The sequence below is a fragment of the Dendrobates tinctorius genome, unplaced genomic scaffold, assembly GCF_039654945.1.
Source record: "Dendrobates tinctorius isolate UK_male_01 unplaced genomic scaffold, ASM3965494v1 ptg000120l, whole genome shotgun sequence".
Taxonomy (NCBI): Eukaryota; Metazoa; Chordata; class Amphibia; order Anura; family Dendrobatidae; genus Dendrobates; species Dendrobates tinctorius.
Window position 1 is genome coordinate 41112411 of NW_027361788.1, and position 18695 is coordinate 41131105.

General features: G+C 52.4%; 1 protein-coding gene across 1 annotated transcript in view; it reads left to right on the plus strand.

Moving 5' to 3' along the window:
- The first annotated feature begins 8300 nt into the window (after positions 1-8300).
- Positions 8301-18695, plus strand: part of ATP6AP1 (ATPase H+ transporting accessory protein 1) — a 48085-nt gene continuing 37690 nt past the window's right edge. Inside the window, exons 1-3 of the mRNA XM_073541232.1 lie at positions 8301-8465; positions 11448-11574; positions 11716-11790. Coding sequence (XP_073397333.1) covers positions 8356-8465; positions 11448-11574; positions 11716-11790 — 312 coding nt within the window. The 5' untranslated portion in view covers positions 8301-8355. The remainder of the gene's footprint in view (positions 8466-11447; positions 11575-11715; positions 11791-18695) is intronic.

The following is an 18695-nucleotide window of genomic DNA, read 5'->3' on the forward strand; positions in this document are numbered from 1 at the left end:
CAAGTACACTACACGTTGTTTCCGCCGTGTGGACTCTGGTCCCGCGTCTGTGAGCAGCAGGGCGGAGGTCAGCGTCGTCACTGAGGAACAGGAGTGTTGTCTTCTTAGATTTTTGGTTGATGGGGGCTGATACTTGGGGCTATCTAATGGGGTTTGGGGGCTTAATGTTTGGGTCATCTGGGAGCTGTTGGGCACCCGGAGGGGAGGGGGATTAATACCAAAGGAAAAATTTAGCCAGCTCACCAGAATACGCCACAGGTGCTCGGAACAGCCGTGCAGACACCATATTATGCCATGGTACTTGTCCAAATGAGAACTTGTCACTATCATTTTAACAAGGCGAATTAAAGTGTCTCATTTTATGGAGCTGGAACCTTCTCTTTTTCCGAGGGGGGATTAATGCATGCTTGTGGGATTTGTTTGGGTCCGGGGGGGTGGGGGTTAATGCACGCTTGCGGGGTCTGCTTGGGCTCCCAGGTGGGTTAATGCACGGCTGCGGGGTCTGTTTGGGGTCCAGTGGGGTTGATGCATGCTTGTGGGATCTGTTTGAGTCTGGGGGGGGGGGGGTTACTGCACGCTTACGGGGTCTGTTTGGGTCAAGGGGGGTGGGGGTTAATGCACACTTGTGGGGTCTGCTTGGTCTCCCAGGGGGGTTAATGCTGGCTTGCGGGGTCCGTTTGGGTCGGGGGGTGTTAATGCACGCTTGTGGGGTCTGATTGGGTCCCAGGGGGGTTGATGCATGCTTACGGGGTCTGTTTTGGGTCCAGGGCGGTTAATGCATGCTTGTGGGGTCTGCTTGGGCTCCCAGGGGGGCTAATGCACGCTTTCGGGGCCTGTGTGGGGTCCAGGGGGCTTAATGCACGCTTGTGGGGTCTGGTTGGGTCTTGGGGTTAATGCACACTTGCAGGGTCTGGCTGGGTACCACGGGACTTAATGCACACTTGTGGGGTCTTGTAGAGTCCTGGGGGTTTGTTACACCGCTCCGCCATACTCACCCGGCCTCCGCTCCCACGCCGCAGCCTCTCTCCACTCGACGGTCACCTAAGATGGGCTCACGACCGATGCCCTCCCTGCATGCTATGCGCATGCGCCATAGGCCACGCCTCCTTCCTGCTTCTTATGCTCCGTCTGTGCCCTGACCCGGAAGCACCTTTGGACCAATGGCTGACCAAACGGAGCCATATCAGGCCGCTTCCCCCCTGAGGGAGACGCCTGATCGTTGTGTTTCCTAGCACTCTGGCCTCGCTTCATTGTATGCTCTCTGCTCATGCAGTTCTGTTCTCGGCTGCTCTCTGCAGCAGCCTTTCAGTCCTGCTACCCATGTTCCTTGTTCTCTTCCGCAGTTCTGCCTCCTGTGTTCCTGTCGTCCTACTCCAGTCCTGTCTCCAGTGTTCCTGTCATCCTACTCCAGTCCTGCTCCAGTCCAGCTTCCAGTGTTCCTGCTGTCCTAATCCAGTCCTGCCTTCAGTGTCCTTGCTGGTTTACTCCAGTCTCAGTCTTACTCCGGTCCATCCTGAGCCGCCCCTCTCTGTACCGGCTACCGTGGTACTCGAACCCCTGGGCCTGCTCCTAACAGTCCCTGTATAGGGGTCAGTTCCATCTGGCAGCTTGCCCGGGGCCCCTCGGTGCCACGGTCCAGAGGGTCCACTCCCAGAGGTTCCTTCTCCAGACCACCCACGCTAACAGGGACAAGGTTTTCTTTTCTTCGTCTGCACCCACCAGGGGCGGACCAGGGCATACTGACAGGCTTTGACGCCAAGAAACGACGGCAAAGCCCACGAATGACGCGGTTCTCATTGTTTGCTCCTTCTTTACTGTCTCCCGCCAATCTCACCACCGCCATGTTGGTCGCAGTAGTGGTATTAGACTTTTTTCCCAAGAAGCCAAGTCCAATTCAGTAGTCAAGTCTGGTGTTGTCACAAAATCAGTAGTAGTCAAATTCAGTGTTTCATTCACAAAATCGTCTTCAGACACAGAAACTACTTGCTCTTTCTGCCGGTCATCTTCCAGGGGCACAGCAGTCGCACACATATCATCATTAACACTTCTCTTTGAGGCAGTCGCATCCTGCCTACTACGCCAAATGTAAGGGGAGGCCAGGACTGTAGTCATGACCAGAGACACTGAAGCATCTGTGTCCTGTCCTTCCCTCACAGAAAACTGTATTCCTCTTCTCAGTGTACATGGATCTCCAGGTTCAGATCCTCCCGGGCACTTCCCAGGCGGCGACGGTCCCTCTTTCAGGCGACCCCCAGTAATGGAGACACAGTCCAGAATAACTTGAACATTCTATTTACTTAATACTTCACACGTTACACCCACAGTTTGCACATCATGAAATTCACTTGTCTCATCTTTCCATGCATTGCTGTCGCTTCTGCACAAGTCTGGACCGGACCGTCCTAGACTGCTCTCCAGTTCCTTTCTGGCCTAACCTTGCCATGATGACAGTTCCTTCTGCCTGTTTTGCCCCAGACTCGAAATCATCAGTCACCCGGTTTGGTTGCCTCTGCTAAAGCATCCGGCCCATCTGTGCTCAAATATTTGGGCATCTTTACATGCAATCTTATCTTGCCCCACTTCAAGTGGACAGGGCGAGAGGCCCAAATATATAAATGGAAAAGTGAACAGCTCTTTGGCGTGTCCAAGTGTGTGATTAGTTGTCACTGGGCACTTAGCATGGTGGGAGGTATGCGGATCAGGGTGAGGAATATGCGGTCCAGACTCATGGCTACTGAGACTTGACCGTGTGGAAGATAGGGGGGTGGTGGTGGTGGCAAAGTGACTGGAAGCATTATCTGCTATCCAACCAACAAGCTTTTGACACTGCTCTGGGTTTCATAGTAGTGTGCTGCTGCGGTACCCTAGTAATGGAAGGTCGAGCGAGAAGATGTGGGTGTTTGTTGTGGCCCAATTTCAGCTCGGCCTTGGCCTCTGCATGCACCACCACTATCACGTCCACTTCACGTCCTTTGCTACACGCCCTGCCCATTTTAAATGGACTACAATACTTGTCACATTCACTACAAATGGCTGAATTTGGAGTGAACTTATATGTGATCTGTGTGCGGGAAACCACAGTTTAAAATATCTGGCCTGTAGGTAACAATTTTTTTTTTCAGCAAACTAGTGTCAATAACTAGGGTAAGACACAGCAAAAACAGTTCAATGGAGGCCTAAAATGCCACAATTTGTAGCCACATGCTGTTTGAATGATGGAGAATAAAATGTTTAGCAACTGATGAGATGTTGCAATTAGCATTATTCTTGGTAACATTAGAAATCTATAATATAACCGTGGTAGCGTCACCCTGTCTGAAGCCTTTATAGACTGCGCGACGCGCCTGCGCAGTCTGGCTCCAGGCAGAATGAGGCATCCAGCGGTAAGAGGAGTGTGTATGGCGCCGGACATGGCGGTACACGTACACACTGCATACCGCTATCTCCGGCGCCATACTTACCTGACTGGGAGGAGCGTTGCCGCGGCGCTTCTCTTCGACCGGGGCCGGAGTGCGCGTGGGAATCGCACATGCGCATAGCGCTATCCGGCGTCATTTTACTGAAGACACATTTGCAGTGTGTCTTCAGCAATATGGCGCCGGACAGCGCGGTATGGGCATGCGTGTAATCCGGCGCCAGACTCCTCCCCCCGGCCTTCGGCAGAATGGGACCGCGCTGGACACAGGGAAGAAAGGTGAGTAATGAGGATAATTTTTTTTTTTGTATGTGTGCAGTTTAATAGGGGTCAGGAGGACCATGCATACCAGGAAAGGGGGGTGAGAGGACCATGCATACCAGGTTAGGGGGTGAGGGGACCATGCATACCAGGAAAGGGGGGGTGAGGGGACCATGCATACCAGGATAGGGGGGTGAGGGGGACCATGCAAATCACGAAAGGGGGAGTGAGGGGACCATGCATATCACGAAAGGGGGAGTGAGGGGACCATGCATACCACGAAAGGGGGGTTGAGGGGACCATGCATACCACGAAAGGGGGGGTGAGGGGACCATGCATACCAGGATTGGGGGGGTGAGAGGACCATGCATACCACGAAAGGGGGGGTGAGGGGACCATGCATACCAGGATTGGGGGGGGTGAGAGGACCATGCATACCAGGATTGGGGGGTGAGAGGACCATGCATACCAGGATTGGGGGGATGAGGAGACCATGCATACCTGGATTAGGGGTGAGAGGACCATGCATATCAGGAGTGGGGGGAGAGGGGGCCATGCATTCCAGGATGAGGAATGGGGTGCCATGCATACCAGGATTGGGGGGGGTGTGAGGGGACCATATATACCAGAATAGGGATGAGAGGGCCATGCATACCATTATAGGGATGACGGGGCCATGCATACCAGGATTGGGAGATGAGGGGTACCATGCATACCAGGATAGGGGGGTGAGGGGTACCATGCATACCAGAATTGGTAGGTAAGGGGTGCTATGTATACAAGGATTGGGGATGAGGGGACTATACATCCTATGATAGGGATGAGGGGGGACCATGCATACCAGGTTAAGGGGGGTGAGAGGACCATGCATACCAGAATTGGGGGTGAGGTGACCACGCATACCAGGATTGGGGGGGTGAGGTGACCATGCATACTAGGATTGGGGGATGAGGGGTACCATGCATACCAGGAAAGGGTGGTGAGGGCACCATGCATACCAGGATTGGGGATGAGGTGACCACGCATGCCAGGATTGGGGGGGGTGAGGTGACCATGCATACCAGGATTGGGGGATGAGGGGTACCATGCATACCAGGAAAGGGTGGTGAGGGGACCATGCATACCAGGATTGGGGGTGAGGGGACCATGCATACCAGGATTGGGGGTGAGGGGACCATGCATACCAGGATTAGGGGTGAGGAGACCATGCATACCAGGAAAGGGTGGTGAGGGGACCATGCATTCCAGGATAGGGGGTGAGGGGACCATGCATTCCAGGAAAGAGGGATGAGGGGACCATGCATACCAGGAAAGGGGGGTGAGGGGACCTTGCATACCACAAAAGGGAGGTGAGGGGACCATGCATACCAGGATAGGGGGGTGAGAGGACCATGCATACCAGGATTGGGGGGTGAGAGGACCATGCATACCAGGATAGGAGGGTGAGAGGACCATGCATACCTGGATTGGGGGGGTGAGGAGACCATGCATACCAGGATAGGAGGGTGAGAGGACCATGCATACCAGGATTGGGGGGGTGAGGAGACCATGCATACCAGGATTGGGGGGTGAGAGGACCATGCATACCAGGATAGGAGGGTGAGAGGACCATGCATACCAGGATTGGGGGGGTGAGGAGACCATGCATACCTGGATTAGGGGTGAGAGGACCATGCATATCAGGATTGGGGGGAGAGGGGGCCATGCATTCCAGGATGAGGAATGGGGTGCCAAGCATACCAGGATTGGGGGGGTGAGGGGACCATATATACCAGAATAGGGATGAGAGGGCCATGATACCATTATAGGGATGACGGGGCCATGCAAACCAGGATTGGGAGATGAGGGGTACCATGCATACCAGGATAGGGGGGTGAGGGGTACCATGCATACCAGAATTGGTAGGTAAGGGGTGCTATGTATACAAGGATTGGGGATGAGGGGACTATACATCCTACGATAGGGATGAGGGGGGACCATGCATACCAGGTTAAGGGGGGTGAGAGGACCATGCATACCAGGATTGGGGGATGAGGGGTACCATGCATACCAGGATTGGGGATGAGGGGGCCATGCATACCAGAATTGGTAGGTAAGGGGTGCCATGTATGGTGCAGATATCAGAGTTACTCAGTAAGAACCTGGAACATGTCTCCAAGGATTTACTTACTGTATAAGGGTATGTGCACGTGTTGCGGATTGCTGTGTGGAATTTTCTGTGCAGAATCTGCATCTCTTGGCAAAATCCGCAGGTCTAAATCTGTGAGGTTTTTATGCAGATTTATTGTGGATTTTGTGCGGATTTCCCCTGCATTTTTACACCTTCGGGATTCCTATAATGGAATGGGAGTAAAAACGCTGCGGAATCCGCACAAAGTATTGACATGCTGCGGAAAATAAACTGCTGCGTTTCCGCTTAGATTTTTCCGCAGCATGTACACAGCGGTTTTTCCCCCCATAGAATAGCATTGTACTGTAAATCACTTGTGGATCTGCAGCAGATCCGCAACGTGTGCACATAGCCTTAGAATCAGTGCCGGCAGATGTCACAGCACTGACTAATGTAGAACACATGGACAAATATTAGATATTAGAGAGTAACACAAATCAGCAATACGGACAGGAGTGAGGGCCTGATCCCAGGAGCTTACACTCTGAGAAAATGGCTAAAAAGCCTTCACTAGACCCCTGTACAGCTGTATAATGAGGCCCAGGCATTATAGATAAGAGACTGGAGTGATAAAAGTTGGGAAAGTAGCACTTTTTGCAAGAAGAGCTGCTTTTTGAGCCAAAAAGAGCCGGCTCTTTTTGGTGAGCAGAGCCGAGTGAGCCAGATCACCAAAAAGAGCCGGACTGCCCATCACTAACAACAACTAACCAACAAGTTCCAAAAATGACTGTAGTACAAACATAAACGTAGGGAGACCCCTAGAGGCCATATCATCATATAACATATTGCTACAGACAACCCCTTTTAAATTTCACAAAAATGTAGGTTTGGCACAAATTGCTTGTATTAGAAGACAGCAGACATCCTAGCACAGTAGTGACAGTTGTGACTTTTAGGCTAAGTGCACACGTTGCAGAAAATTTCTGCTCAAAAACCTGAATCCCTTCCCAGAAACCGCACATATTTTTCCGCGGCGTTTTTTGCGCGGTTTTGATGCGTTTTTTTCCGCAGCGGTTTCAAAACGCATGGAAGAAGCCAAAACCACTGAAAAATCCGCAAAATTAATGAGCATGCTGCGTTTTTTACCGCAATGCGTTTTTTTCACGGTAAAAAACACATCAATGTGCACAAAAAGTGCAAAATGCATAGAAATGACTGGGAAGCTTATTTTTAGCGGTTTTATAGTGAAAACCGCGGTAAAAACCGCTAAAAAAAACGCTGTGTGTGAACACAGCCTTACTGCTGCGTCATATTGAAGCGGCTCTTTGGATGGAGGTGGTTGCACCCACGTCTGGCATCGCATGCCTTCCAATGGCAAACGTGGCATAATGTCAGAAAGGTGGATGCTTTCCTTGTAAAAAGGAGCCTGCACTGCACATGGTGCACAGCGGTTCCCACACTGTGCGCTCCTGCTATTCTGCATGGATGTGCGCTGTGTGACATAAGGCCTCGCTACATGTAGTGCAGAATCCCCACTGCAGGGACATGTGGGGGCTGTGCCGCCTGCAGGCAAAGCTCCAGAAACCATGCAATCCACAAACGCAAGTAAGGCTGCTTTCACACATCCGGCACGATGCGGCGAAAAGTGTGAAAACCGGATCCGGAATTGGATTCGATTTTGGCACATAGAATTTAATGATCGCCACATCGTGTCGGAAGGACATGTGGCGCCTCCGTTTTTAGCAAGAAAAGGCAAACCTGCGCCGTCCGGCGTCAGCAAAAAACGTTGCCTGCAACGTTTTTCTACAGAGCATGCGCGGACGCTGTGAGGATTAACCCACAAGTGCCAGGCGCGCGCGCGTATCTCTCTCTCTCCCACTGCATACCGCCGCCTCTCTCGTCCCCGCTGTGGCTCCTTTAAATGCTTTCCAAGCCGGATCAGGCGCTGCATCTGCATCCGGTGTCACCACTGCAGGCCTGATCCGGCGGTCCGGCTTTCCACCGCACGCCGCCGGAACAAAACCACCGGATGTGTGAAAGCGAAGCCGGAGATCAGCAGAGTCTGGGAACACTCCCATCATCTATAATGTAATGAGGCAAGGTGGAAACTGTTCTGTGGTCGCAGGAATCGAAATATGAAATTCTTTCTGGAAACTGTGGATTCAGGAGGACCCCAGCCAGCTGCTTCTGTGTGGCCCATAGACTGGACTGTACGCGACCCTGGCCATGACACCCATCACTGCTACATAGCAGGTCATGTCGGTGAATAGGATTGCACAGCCCGGTTACTAAAAGAACCAGTGGCTTATAGGTCACATTCCGGCTGCACCTGTATGGTTGACTTGACTACACTCGCTCATACTCGGGTTTTAATAACTAGCTTCTAAAGCGCATGCGTTGGTTTTGATTCCAATGCTCCAATCAGCATTCAGTCGGTTTATCCCGCCTCCTTGCCGCTCTCTGATTGACGCTGACGGCGTCCAATGATCTTAGCCCTTGTCACCTGATCGGTGTTAGTCATGTGATAGTCTTCCCTGTGTGTGTGTGACTGTGTGAGGGCTGCGGGAAGATGGCGGATGGGATGTTTTTCGTGCAGCTCTGCTTCCTCCTTGTGCTGGGGGTGCCATGGCAAGTCGCCACCTCGCAGCAGGTGCCAGTGCTCCTGTGGTCCAGCGAGAGGTGAGCGCGGCTCTTCATTAACCGCTGTAATTGAAAAATCTTCTGTGCGACTTATTGCAGGATCGCTCGGCGATATGTCGTGTGATGACGTCATTATGTCACGACTGTAACACTCGGGAACGTTATTATTGTGTTAGCGGTGCAAATGGAGCTGTGTCATTACTTCATTATGCTCAGTGTAGAGGGGTGTGACGTCATCACGGGGCATTGTGCTCTGTGTGTGGGGGGGTGACGTCATCACGGGGCATTGTGCGCAGTGTGTATGGGGATGTGACGTCATCACGTGGCATTGCTCTCAGTGTGTGTGGGGATATGACGTCATCACGTGGCATTGCGCTCAGTGTATGGCGATGTGACGTCATCACGTGGCATTGCGCTCAGTGTATGGCGATGTGACGTCATCACGTGGCATTGCGCTCAGTGTATGGCGATGTGACGTCATCACGTGGCATTGCGCTCAGTGTATGGGGGTGTGACGTCATCACGTGGCATTGCTCTCAGTGGGGGTGTGACGTCATCACGTGGCATTGCGCTCAGTGTATGGGGATGTGACGTCATCATGGCATTGTGCTCAGTGTGTATGGGGGTGTGACGTCATCACGGGGCATTGTGCTCAGTGTATGGGGGTGTGACGTCATCACGTGGCATTGTGCTCAGTGTGTATGGGGGTGTGACGTCATCACGTGGCATTGTGCTCAGTGTGTATGGGGGTGTGACGTCATCACGTGGCATTGTGCTCAGTGTGTATGGGGGTGTGACGTCATCACGTGGCATTGTGCTCAGTGTGTATGGGGGTGTGACGTCATCACGTGGCATTGTGCTCAGTGTGTATGGGGGTGTGACGTCATCACGTGGCATTGTGCTCGTGTATGGGGGTGTGACGTCATCACGTGGCATTGCGCTCAGTGTGTGTGGGGGTGTGACGCCAGCGCGGGGCATTGCGCGCAGTGTGTGGGGATGTGACGTCATCACGTGGCATTGCTCTCAGTGTGTGTGGGGGTGTGACGTCATCACCGGGCATTGCGCTCAGTGTTTGTGAGGGTGTGACGTCAGCGCGGGGCATTGCGCTCAGTGAGTGTGAGGGTGTGACGTCAGCACGGGGCATTGCGCTCAGTGTATGGGGATGTGACGTCATCACGTGGCATTGCTCTCAGTGTGTGTGGGGGTGTGACGTCATTACGGGGCATTGCGCTCAGTGTGTGTGGGGGTGTGACGTCATCACCGGGCATTGCGCTCAGTGTTTGTGGGGGTGTGACGTCATCACCGGGCATTGCGCTCAGTGTTTGTGGGGGTGTGACGTCAGCGCAGGACATTGCGCTCAGTGTTTGTGGGGGTGTGACGTCAGCGCGGGGCATTGCGCTCAGTGTGTGTGGGGGTGTGACGTCAGCGCGGGGCATTGTGCTCAGTGTGTGTGGGGGTGTGACGTCAGCGCGGGGCATTGTGCTCAGTGTGTGTGGGGGTGTGACGTCAGCGCGGGGCATTGTGCTCAGTGTGTGTGGGGGTGTGACGTCAGCGCGGGGCATTGCGCTCAGTGTGTGGGGGTGTGACGCCAGTGCGGGGCATTGCGCTCAGTGTGTGTTGGGGGTGACGCCAGAGCGGGGCATTGCTCTCAGTGGGTGTGACGCCAGCGTGGGACATTGCGCTCAGTGTGTGTGGGGGTGTGACGTCAGCGCGGGGCATTGCGCTCAGTGTGTGTGGGGGTGTGACGTCAGCGCGGGGCATTGCGCTCAGTGTGTGTGGGGGTGTGACGTCAGCGCGGGGCATTGCGCTCAGTGTGTGTGGGGGTGTGACGTCAGCGCGGGGCATTGCGCTCAGTGTGTGTGGGGGTGTGACGTCAGCGCGGGGCATTGAGCTCAGTGAGTGTGGGGGTGTGACGTCAGCGCGGGGCTTTGAGCTCAGTGAGTGTGGGGGTGTGACGTCAGCGCGGGGCATTGCGCTCAGTGTGTGTGGGGGTGTGACGTCAGCGCGGGGCATTGCGCTCAGTGTGTGTGGGGGTGTGACGTCAGCGCGGGGCATTGCGCTCAGTGTGTGTGGGGGTGTGACGTCAGCGCGGGGCATTGCGCTCAGTGTGCGCGGGGCATTGCGCTCAGTGTGTGTGGGGGTGTGACGTCAGCGCGGAGCATTGCGCTCAGTGTGTGTGGGGCATTGCGCTCAGTGTGTGTGGGGGTGTGACGTCAGCGCGGGGCATTGCGCTCAGTGTGTGTGGGGGTGTGACGTCAGCGCGGGGCATTGCGCTCAGTGTGTGTGGGGGTGTGACGTCAGCGCGGGGCATTGCGCTCAGTGTGTGTGGGGGTGTGACGTCAGCGCGGGGCATTGCGCTCAGTGTGTGTGGGGGTGTGACGTCAGCGCCTGGCATTGCGCTCAGTGTGTGTGGGGGTGTGACGTCATTACCGGGCGTTGCGCTCAGTGTGTGTGGGGGTGTGACGTCATTACCGGGCGTTGCGCTCAGTGTGTGTGGGGGTGTGACGTCAGCGCGGTGCAGGGTGCTATGAAAAATGTGTTTTTTCTCTATATACCACATTTACTAATGGCAGTGCACACGTTGTGTCACACATGGCCCCTTCATGTTTTTTGCCGTTACACCAAGGCCACATTTCATACTGCGCCTCCTCCAGCGGTGCTCACTTCTCATTTCCACTTCTTGAAAATAGTTCCTAGAAGTGTTCACAGGGCGTGATGCCGGAGGGTGTATGGATCCTACTAAAGCTGTGCTCTCTCGCTCTTATATTGCTCTTCTGAGTATGCTGGGAGTTGCAGTTTTGCAATAACTCTAGAGTGCAGTAGTTACTAATCTGTAATTTCCTGGAAATAGCGTGTCCTGCTGCCGCTGCTTATGAATGAGCCATTGTCACTGACTGCACACAATCCAAGGCAATCAGCCTTGGAAAAACACATGATCTCGTTTCAGGCGGAGATGAACTCTCCCTGTGACCGCACGTAGATCTGTATATACCAGACATTAATACATTGTGTCCCCGGCAGCTCCCTGTGGTCAGCGCAGCCCAGCACACATGGCGGCCATGTAACCACCGATCTCCAGTTGGGTCAGTACCTGGACTCGGCCCTCAGCAGTGGCCCCAAGAACTTCCTGCTTTTCCTCCAGGAGAAGGTATTGTATGCAGCATTATTAACCCTCTGCACTTCCCCCAGCAGCAAGCCAATCAGTGGATGCAATGTAGAAGGGGCAGCCTTACAGCCTGTGTGGCCCCCGACTGCTGCAATCACTAACATGTCTCTGTTATTCTCCCAGCTTAGCGTTGAGGACTTCACGGCCTTCGGAGGAGTCTATGGGAACAAACAAGACAGCGCCTTCCCAAACTTAGAGGTAAGATGTCTCCTGCCCCTTATCTACTGCAAGTTGTACATGTCCGACAGAAACCAGGATGAGAACAATGTTGTCCGCAGCTGGAATAACGAAAAAGGCACTTTAGCGACCTGTGCTAAATAGTCTCACATCACGTGAGTCCACTCCATTCTCGCCGAGTGCTGGTTGCGTTACATTAAACGCTAAAATTGCCCTTTTTTCAGTAGCTGCATCTCCCCTCCAAAAAATGTGATCAGAAGGTCTTAAGTATCCCAAAAAGGTACCAATAAAAACACCAGCTCACCTTGCAGAAAACATCCCTCCCTCACACAGCGCCATCGCCAGAAAAATAAAAACATTGCTGGTCTTGACGGCACAAACCAAATTTATAAATATATGCTGTATATACTTGAGTATAAGCAGAGTTTGAGGTAGGAGCCAGCGGCTGTGGCTAAGTCCTGTTCCTGCTGCTAAAGAGAAATGAATATTCACTGCACTGGCAGTGTATATTTATTTCTCTTATAGCGCGCACAATGTCAGCCGCCGGCTTCCAGCAGCAGCCGGGCGATCATAACTCGTAAGTAGCGCGCACCCATCAATATTCACCTCTCTCCACTCCCATAGGCATGGAATGGAGTGAATATTCATTACCTTAATGAGTGGGGACACGTGATTGCCTGGCTGCAGGAGCGGCTGGCACCAGAACAAGATGCTGCGAGGGTGCGCAGGGAAGGTAAGTAGGATGTTTTTGTGTTTTTTGTTTTTTTTGGTTTGTTTTTAATGCTTTTTGCATGGAGGCCATGCATACAAGGATAGGCATGAGTAACCATGCATACTAGGATAGGGATGAGATGGCCATGCATACAGGGATTGGGATAAGGAGGCCATGCATATCAGGCATGGGGATGAGGGGGCCGTGCGGACCAGGCATGGGGATGAGGGGGCCGTGCGGACCAGGCATGGGGATGAGGGGGCCGTGCGGACCAGGCATGGGGATGAGGGGGCCGTGCGGACCAGGCATGGGGATGAGGGGGCCGTGCGGACCAGGCATGGGGATGAGGGGGCCGTGCGGACCAGGCATGGGGATGAGGGGGCCGTGCGGACCAGGCATGGGGATGAGGGGGCCGTGCGGACCAGGCATGGGGATGAGGGGGCCGTGCGGACCAGGCATGGGGATGAGGGGGCCGTGCGGACCAGGCATGGGGATGAGGGGGCCGTGCGGACCAGGCATGGGGATGAGGGGGCCGTGCGGACCAGGCATGGGGATGAGGGGGCCGTGCGGACCAGGCATGGGGATGAGGGGGCCGTGCGGACCAGGCATGGGGATGAGGGGGCCGTGCGGACCAGGCATGGGGATGAGGGGGCCGTGCGGACCAGGCATGGGGATGAGGGGGCCGTGCGGACCAGGCATGGGGATGAGGGGGCCGTGCGGACCTAGCTTATACTTGAGTCAATATGTTTTCCCAAAATATCTAGAATTGAGAGTCCTCAGTGTTTGATACCTTTTAATGGCTAACTAAAAAGATGGTAACAAATTGCAAGCTTTTGAGACTACTCGGGTCTCTTCATCATGCATAGAATAACACAAAATCTGAAGAGTCACATATTTATGCACAGAAAGAAATAATGCAATAGATAAGACAAGTGACGTGAAGCAGAACTATCATTATGTGAGAGTGATAAACAGTTGTGGGCTTAAATATTTGAACAGTTCATGGATAAGGACTGTGAATGCTTTATAGTCCTCTGATTGGGGTCTGGTTCTATGTTGTGATGCCCCCCAAAAGGTCCGAGGGGCAAATTCCTTAATTGATGTAAAATGACATAAATCTGTGCGACACATTCATTCCTGCATTGAGAGTGTCAAAGGGTGTCGTGAGTTTATACTCCCAGACTCTTATGTCTCTCAGAGATTTGAAATTACCTTTCAGTGCAAGTAATTTCATGTCCATGGTGCTGTGATCAGGCATACAAAAATGTTTGGCCACAGGTAGATGCATTCTTTCTTCTCTTATTGTGTGGCGATGAGAATTCACCCTTATCAGTTTTTGCCCAGTCTCTCCCACATACAGACCCCCAGTTGGACATTTAGTACAAATAATTTGGTGAAGAAAAAGAGAATTTTTTTTTTTTTTTATGTTAAATGGAGGTGTGTCTTATAATGCCAGTGTCCATCTTTCAAATCATACATATGTCTCTCATCCTGGTATCTATATAACCCCCATCCTGGTACATAATTCCCCCCTGCTGGCATGCACACAGCCCCCCCGTCCCTATATTTTCGCCTGCTGGCAAGGACACGGCCCCCCCCCCCCGTCCCTATATTCCCCCCGGCTGGCAAGCCCATGATAAAATAACAAACAGTTAACTCACCTTCCGATGATGGCTCAGTGCTCCCAGCTCCCCCACGGCTCTTCCTGTGTCTGTGCTGACATCCAGGAGCTGCTCATACAGGCATTTCATTGTAGCTTCAGGACCTTCCATCACATGACCGCAGTGCTGCACACTGGGAGTCACGTGACCGCAGGTCCTATAGGCACAGACACAGGAAGAGCCAGGGGGAGCTGGGAGCACGGAGCCAACATCAGAAGGTGACTATAGTGACGGGGCAGTGGGGGGAGAGTGCAGGCACATACTGTACAATATGCGCTGCTGCCCTGTCCACCAACCCGGCGCGGCTTCAGCACCGAGGTGATGGACAGCGGGTGCAGTGAATATTAGATGAGCTTAATGAGCGGGAGCACATGACCGCCCGCAGCCAGCCCCCCCCCCCCCCTACAGCACACATTTGAATTATAAGACGCACCCCCAACTTTCCCCCCAAGTTTTGGGGGAACAAAAGTGCGTCTTGTAATCCGAAAAATACGGTACGTACACCACATTAGATGTGATGCAGCTGAAAGTACCTGGGATATTGTAGTCCTGATGTGAGTTGGGGATCTTTATCTTGTCCGTGGTCATTATAAATGGACAGGTTTTACATTTTTTTTCTGGTTGCAAGGAAAGGTTCCTGCAGCTGTTGGAGAGGACAGGGAACTTCTGACAATGATGCTTCTTTGATTTGGGGGATGCCTATAACACAGCAATGGGGAGTTTGTAAATATGGATTGTAATCGGGCATGGTTTTTGTAGTAAAAGTTCTAATTTCCGTGCAGCTCCCCTTAGCACTTCCAGATTTGGATTGTAGGTGACCATTAGAGGCACCCGGTTATTTTCTTCTTTAGCTTTGTAATGTAGCAGTTGATTCCTTGATATTCTGGTGGCTCTTGTAATTTGGTTTTGAATTGTTCTTGGATGGTAGCCCTGATTCAAAAAGGTCTTTCTAAAATTAGGTGCCTCAGCTTATACTCGGGTCGACTTATACTTGAATATGTATAAAATATGTACATGTATATTTGCGCAATGGTATTAAAAAGTGTTTACCCCCTTCCTGATTTCCTATTCTTTTGCATGTTTGTCACACTTAAAGTTTCAGATCACCAGATAAATGTAAATATTAGACAAAGATAACACAAGTAATCACAAAATACAGTTTTAAAAGTCAGGTCTTTATTATGAAGGGGAAAAAAATCCAAACCTACAGGAGACTGTGTGAAAAAGTGATTGCCCCCTAAACCTAATAACTGGTTGGGCCACTCTTAGCAGCAATAACTACAATCAAGCGTTTACGATAACTTGCAATGAATCTTTTACAACGCTCTGGTGGAATGTTGGCCCACTCATCTTTTCAGAATTGTTGTAATTCAGCCACATTGCAGGGTTTCCTATTTAGGGTCATGTCACAGCATCTAAATCGTATTAAGGTCAGGACTTTGACTTGGCCACTCCAAAGTCTTAATTTTGTTTTTCTTAAGCCATTCAGAGGTGGACTTGCTGGTGTGTTTTGGATCATTGTCCTGCTGCATATCCCAAGTGCACTTCAGCTTGAGGTGACCAACAGATGGACGGACATTCTCCTTCAGGATTTTTTGGTAGACAGCAGAATTCATGGTTCCATTTATCACAGCAAGTCTTCCAGGTCCTGAAGCAGCAAACAGCCCCAGACCATCACACTACCACCATATTTTACTGTTTGTATGATGTTCCTTTTCTGAAATGATGTTACTTCTACAACAGATGTAATGGGACATACACCTTCCAAAAAGTCCAATGTCTCATCAGTCCAGTGTAGTCTCCCAAAAGTGTTGGGGATCATCAAGATGTTTACTGGCAAAGCTGAGACAAATCTTTTATGTTCTTATTTCTCAGCAGTGGTTTTTGTCTTGGAACTCTGGCATGCAGGACATTTTTGCCCAGTCTCTTTCTTATGGTGGGGTCTGTTGTGACCTCTTGGATGAGTTGTCGATGTGCTCTTGGGGTAATTTTGGTTGGCCAGCCACTCCTGGGACGTTTCACCACTTTTCCATATCTTCGCCATTTGTGAATAATGTCTCTCACTGTATTCACTGGAGTCCCAAAGCTTTCGAAATTGCTTTATAACCTTTTACAGACTAATAGATCTTAATTACTTTGTTTCTTATTTGTTCCCGAATTTCTTTGGATGACGGCATAATGTCTAGCTTTTGAAGATCTTGTTTTCTCCTTCGTCTCATTGGGGGACACAGATACTGTGGGTGTATGCTTCTGCCGCTAGGAGGCTGACACTAAGTGAAAAAAAGGTTAGCTCCTCCTCCGCAGTATACACCCACGCCCCTATTGCGGGCAGAAATCAGTTTTTTTGCTTAGTGTCCTATGGAGGCACACACAGTCTGGATCTCTCCAGACTATTTTTTTCTAGTTTACTTTGAAGATGAGACAGGGGCAACGGATCCTATTGAAAGGGTTCGATCTCCCCAGACCATCAGCGGACGAGCACGCGTTGAGTATCGTCTCCGTGTATACTTTCCCGCACCGAGGGACATATCTGGGACTTTTCCCCAGACTTCTATTTTCGTTTGTTATTTTATGAAGATGACAGGGGCAACGCATCCTATTGAAAGGATCCGATTTCCCCAAACCATCAACGGGCGAGCACGTGCGAGTATCCCTCCACGTATCCTTTCCCACGGCGTGGGACATTATGCCAGACTTAGCCCTGTCCACCCCTAGGTATTGAAACCATGGGCTTGCACAGAGGCACAAGACTTAGTCTGTGCGGCCCCCACTGCTCCACCAACGCTAGACGGCGGTGCTGCAAGGTGGCGGACGGTCCCTCTCCTCACCCCCTGAAGGGGTTAGATGGAGCTAGGGTACCTGCACAGTCCTATTTTTTATCAAAGACCCTCTCACATGCCTGCGCTAAAGAGGCTCATCGGTGAGGAGAGGGTCAGGGATGGGTCCTGCGAAGATTTCGGGCTGGAGCCCACACCCGCAGCACGCCTCGCAGTGTCCACTAGCCATGCAAGAGAAGGGCTGGATCCGTCAGGGACAGGAACGCCGCGCCGGTCAGTAGCGCCATTTTTTGGTACGGCGCCCCCCCCCCCCAGTCGGGTAGGGGAAAAATTGAGGCAGCGGCTTCCGGAAGTTCGGAAGCCGGAAGTTCCGCCCTCGGGGCTGCGCGTCACTTTCGGCAGCCCGTCCCGCACTCGGCGGCAGTAAAAACCGAGGCCCCGGCTTCGGAAGACGGGCTAGGCCGCAAAGTGGGAGTACTAGAGCGGTTTTACAGGCTGGTGCGCACCACAGATGTCGGCGCGCGATTTAAAGGAAGCATCCTGGTCGGGGGGGCGCAGGACTGGGGTAAGTGCTGCCCGAGAGGCCACGCTATAGGGAAAAACGAGGGGCTACCTCTTCCCCATATTCCCAGCAGCGGACAGATACAGCATGTCCGAAAAAAGCAAAGACGCACACGTTCTTTTACGCGGCATGCATCTCTTGTCGGGCTGCGTTTCCGCAGGCGCAGAGCAAGCGTTTATGCGAAGCCTGCAAATCCAAACGCGCCCAGGAGCCCTCCCCTGCGACCAATGTGTCAAATCCCCCGAAGTGGGCCCGATCACTGTCACAGTACATGGCGTCGCTTACGAGAATCCCTTCAAGCCCCAGATAGGGGCAGGGACAGTGTCTCGCCGCCTTTAGAGGGAACCTCCACCTCACAGGAGCCTCCGGCCTGCAGGGGCCGCTCTCACTCCAGGCAGACCCAGGGGAAACTAATCCACACGGTGTCGCCCAGTCCATCCGGTGCCTTCGGCATCCGTAAGATCTGCTTCGCACTCCCCGTCACCAGTGGTTGATAGCGAGCAGACCTCAGATTGCGAGTCAGACGAGCCCCTTGACCTGGACACTCCAGAGTCACGTGAAACAGTGGACAGCCTCATAGAAGCCATCAATCAGACCCTGGGGATTGAGGATGATACCGCAGCGGCTACGGGGCATAAAGTGGCATGTAAACGAGTGAAGCGGCCGCACAGAATTTTTTCCTCTCACCCCGAGTTTGAGGACATAGTGCAGCGGCACAGAGAACGTCCAGAACGGCGTTTTTCTCGGGTTAAAGGGCACTCGAAACGAGGTATCCGTTTGCTCCGGACCTCCGTAAGCAATGGATGGAATCCCCTATAGTGGATCCTCCGGTTTCACGCCTGGCCACTAAGACCCTGTTATCTGTCCCTAGGGTTTCCTTGATTAAAGATCCCACGGACTGCCTTATTGAGAGCCTAGCTCGTTCAGTATATGAGGTGTCAGGGTCTGCACTCACTCCCTCGTTCGCAGCAACTTGGGTAGCCAAGGCTATGATATAGAAACATTAAACAAGGTCGCGCAGGAGCAGGATCTACCTGCAGAGATCTCGGAGGTCACAGGTCAGATGACGATAGCCGGAGATTATGTAATGAATGCGTCATTGGATGCGGCCAATTGTTCAGCACTTGCTGCCGCTAATGCAATCTCTATCTGAAGAGCCCTATGGTTGAGGACATGGCGGGCCGATTCTACTTCCAAGAAGTCCTTGACTTCCC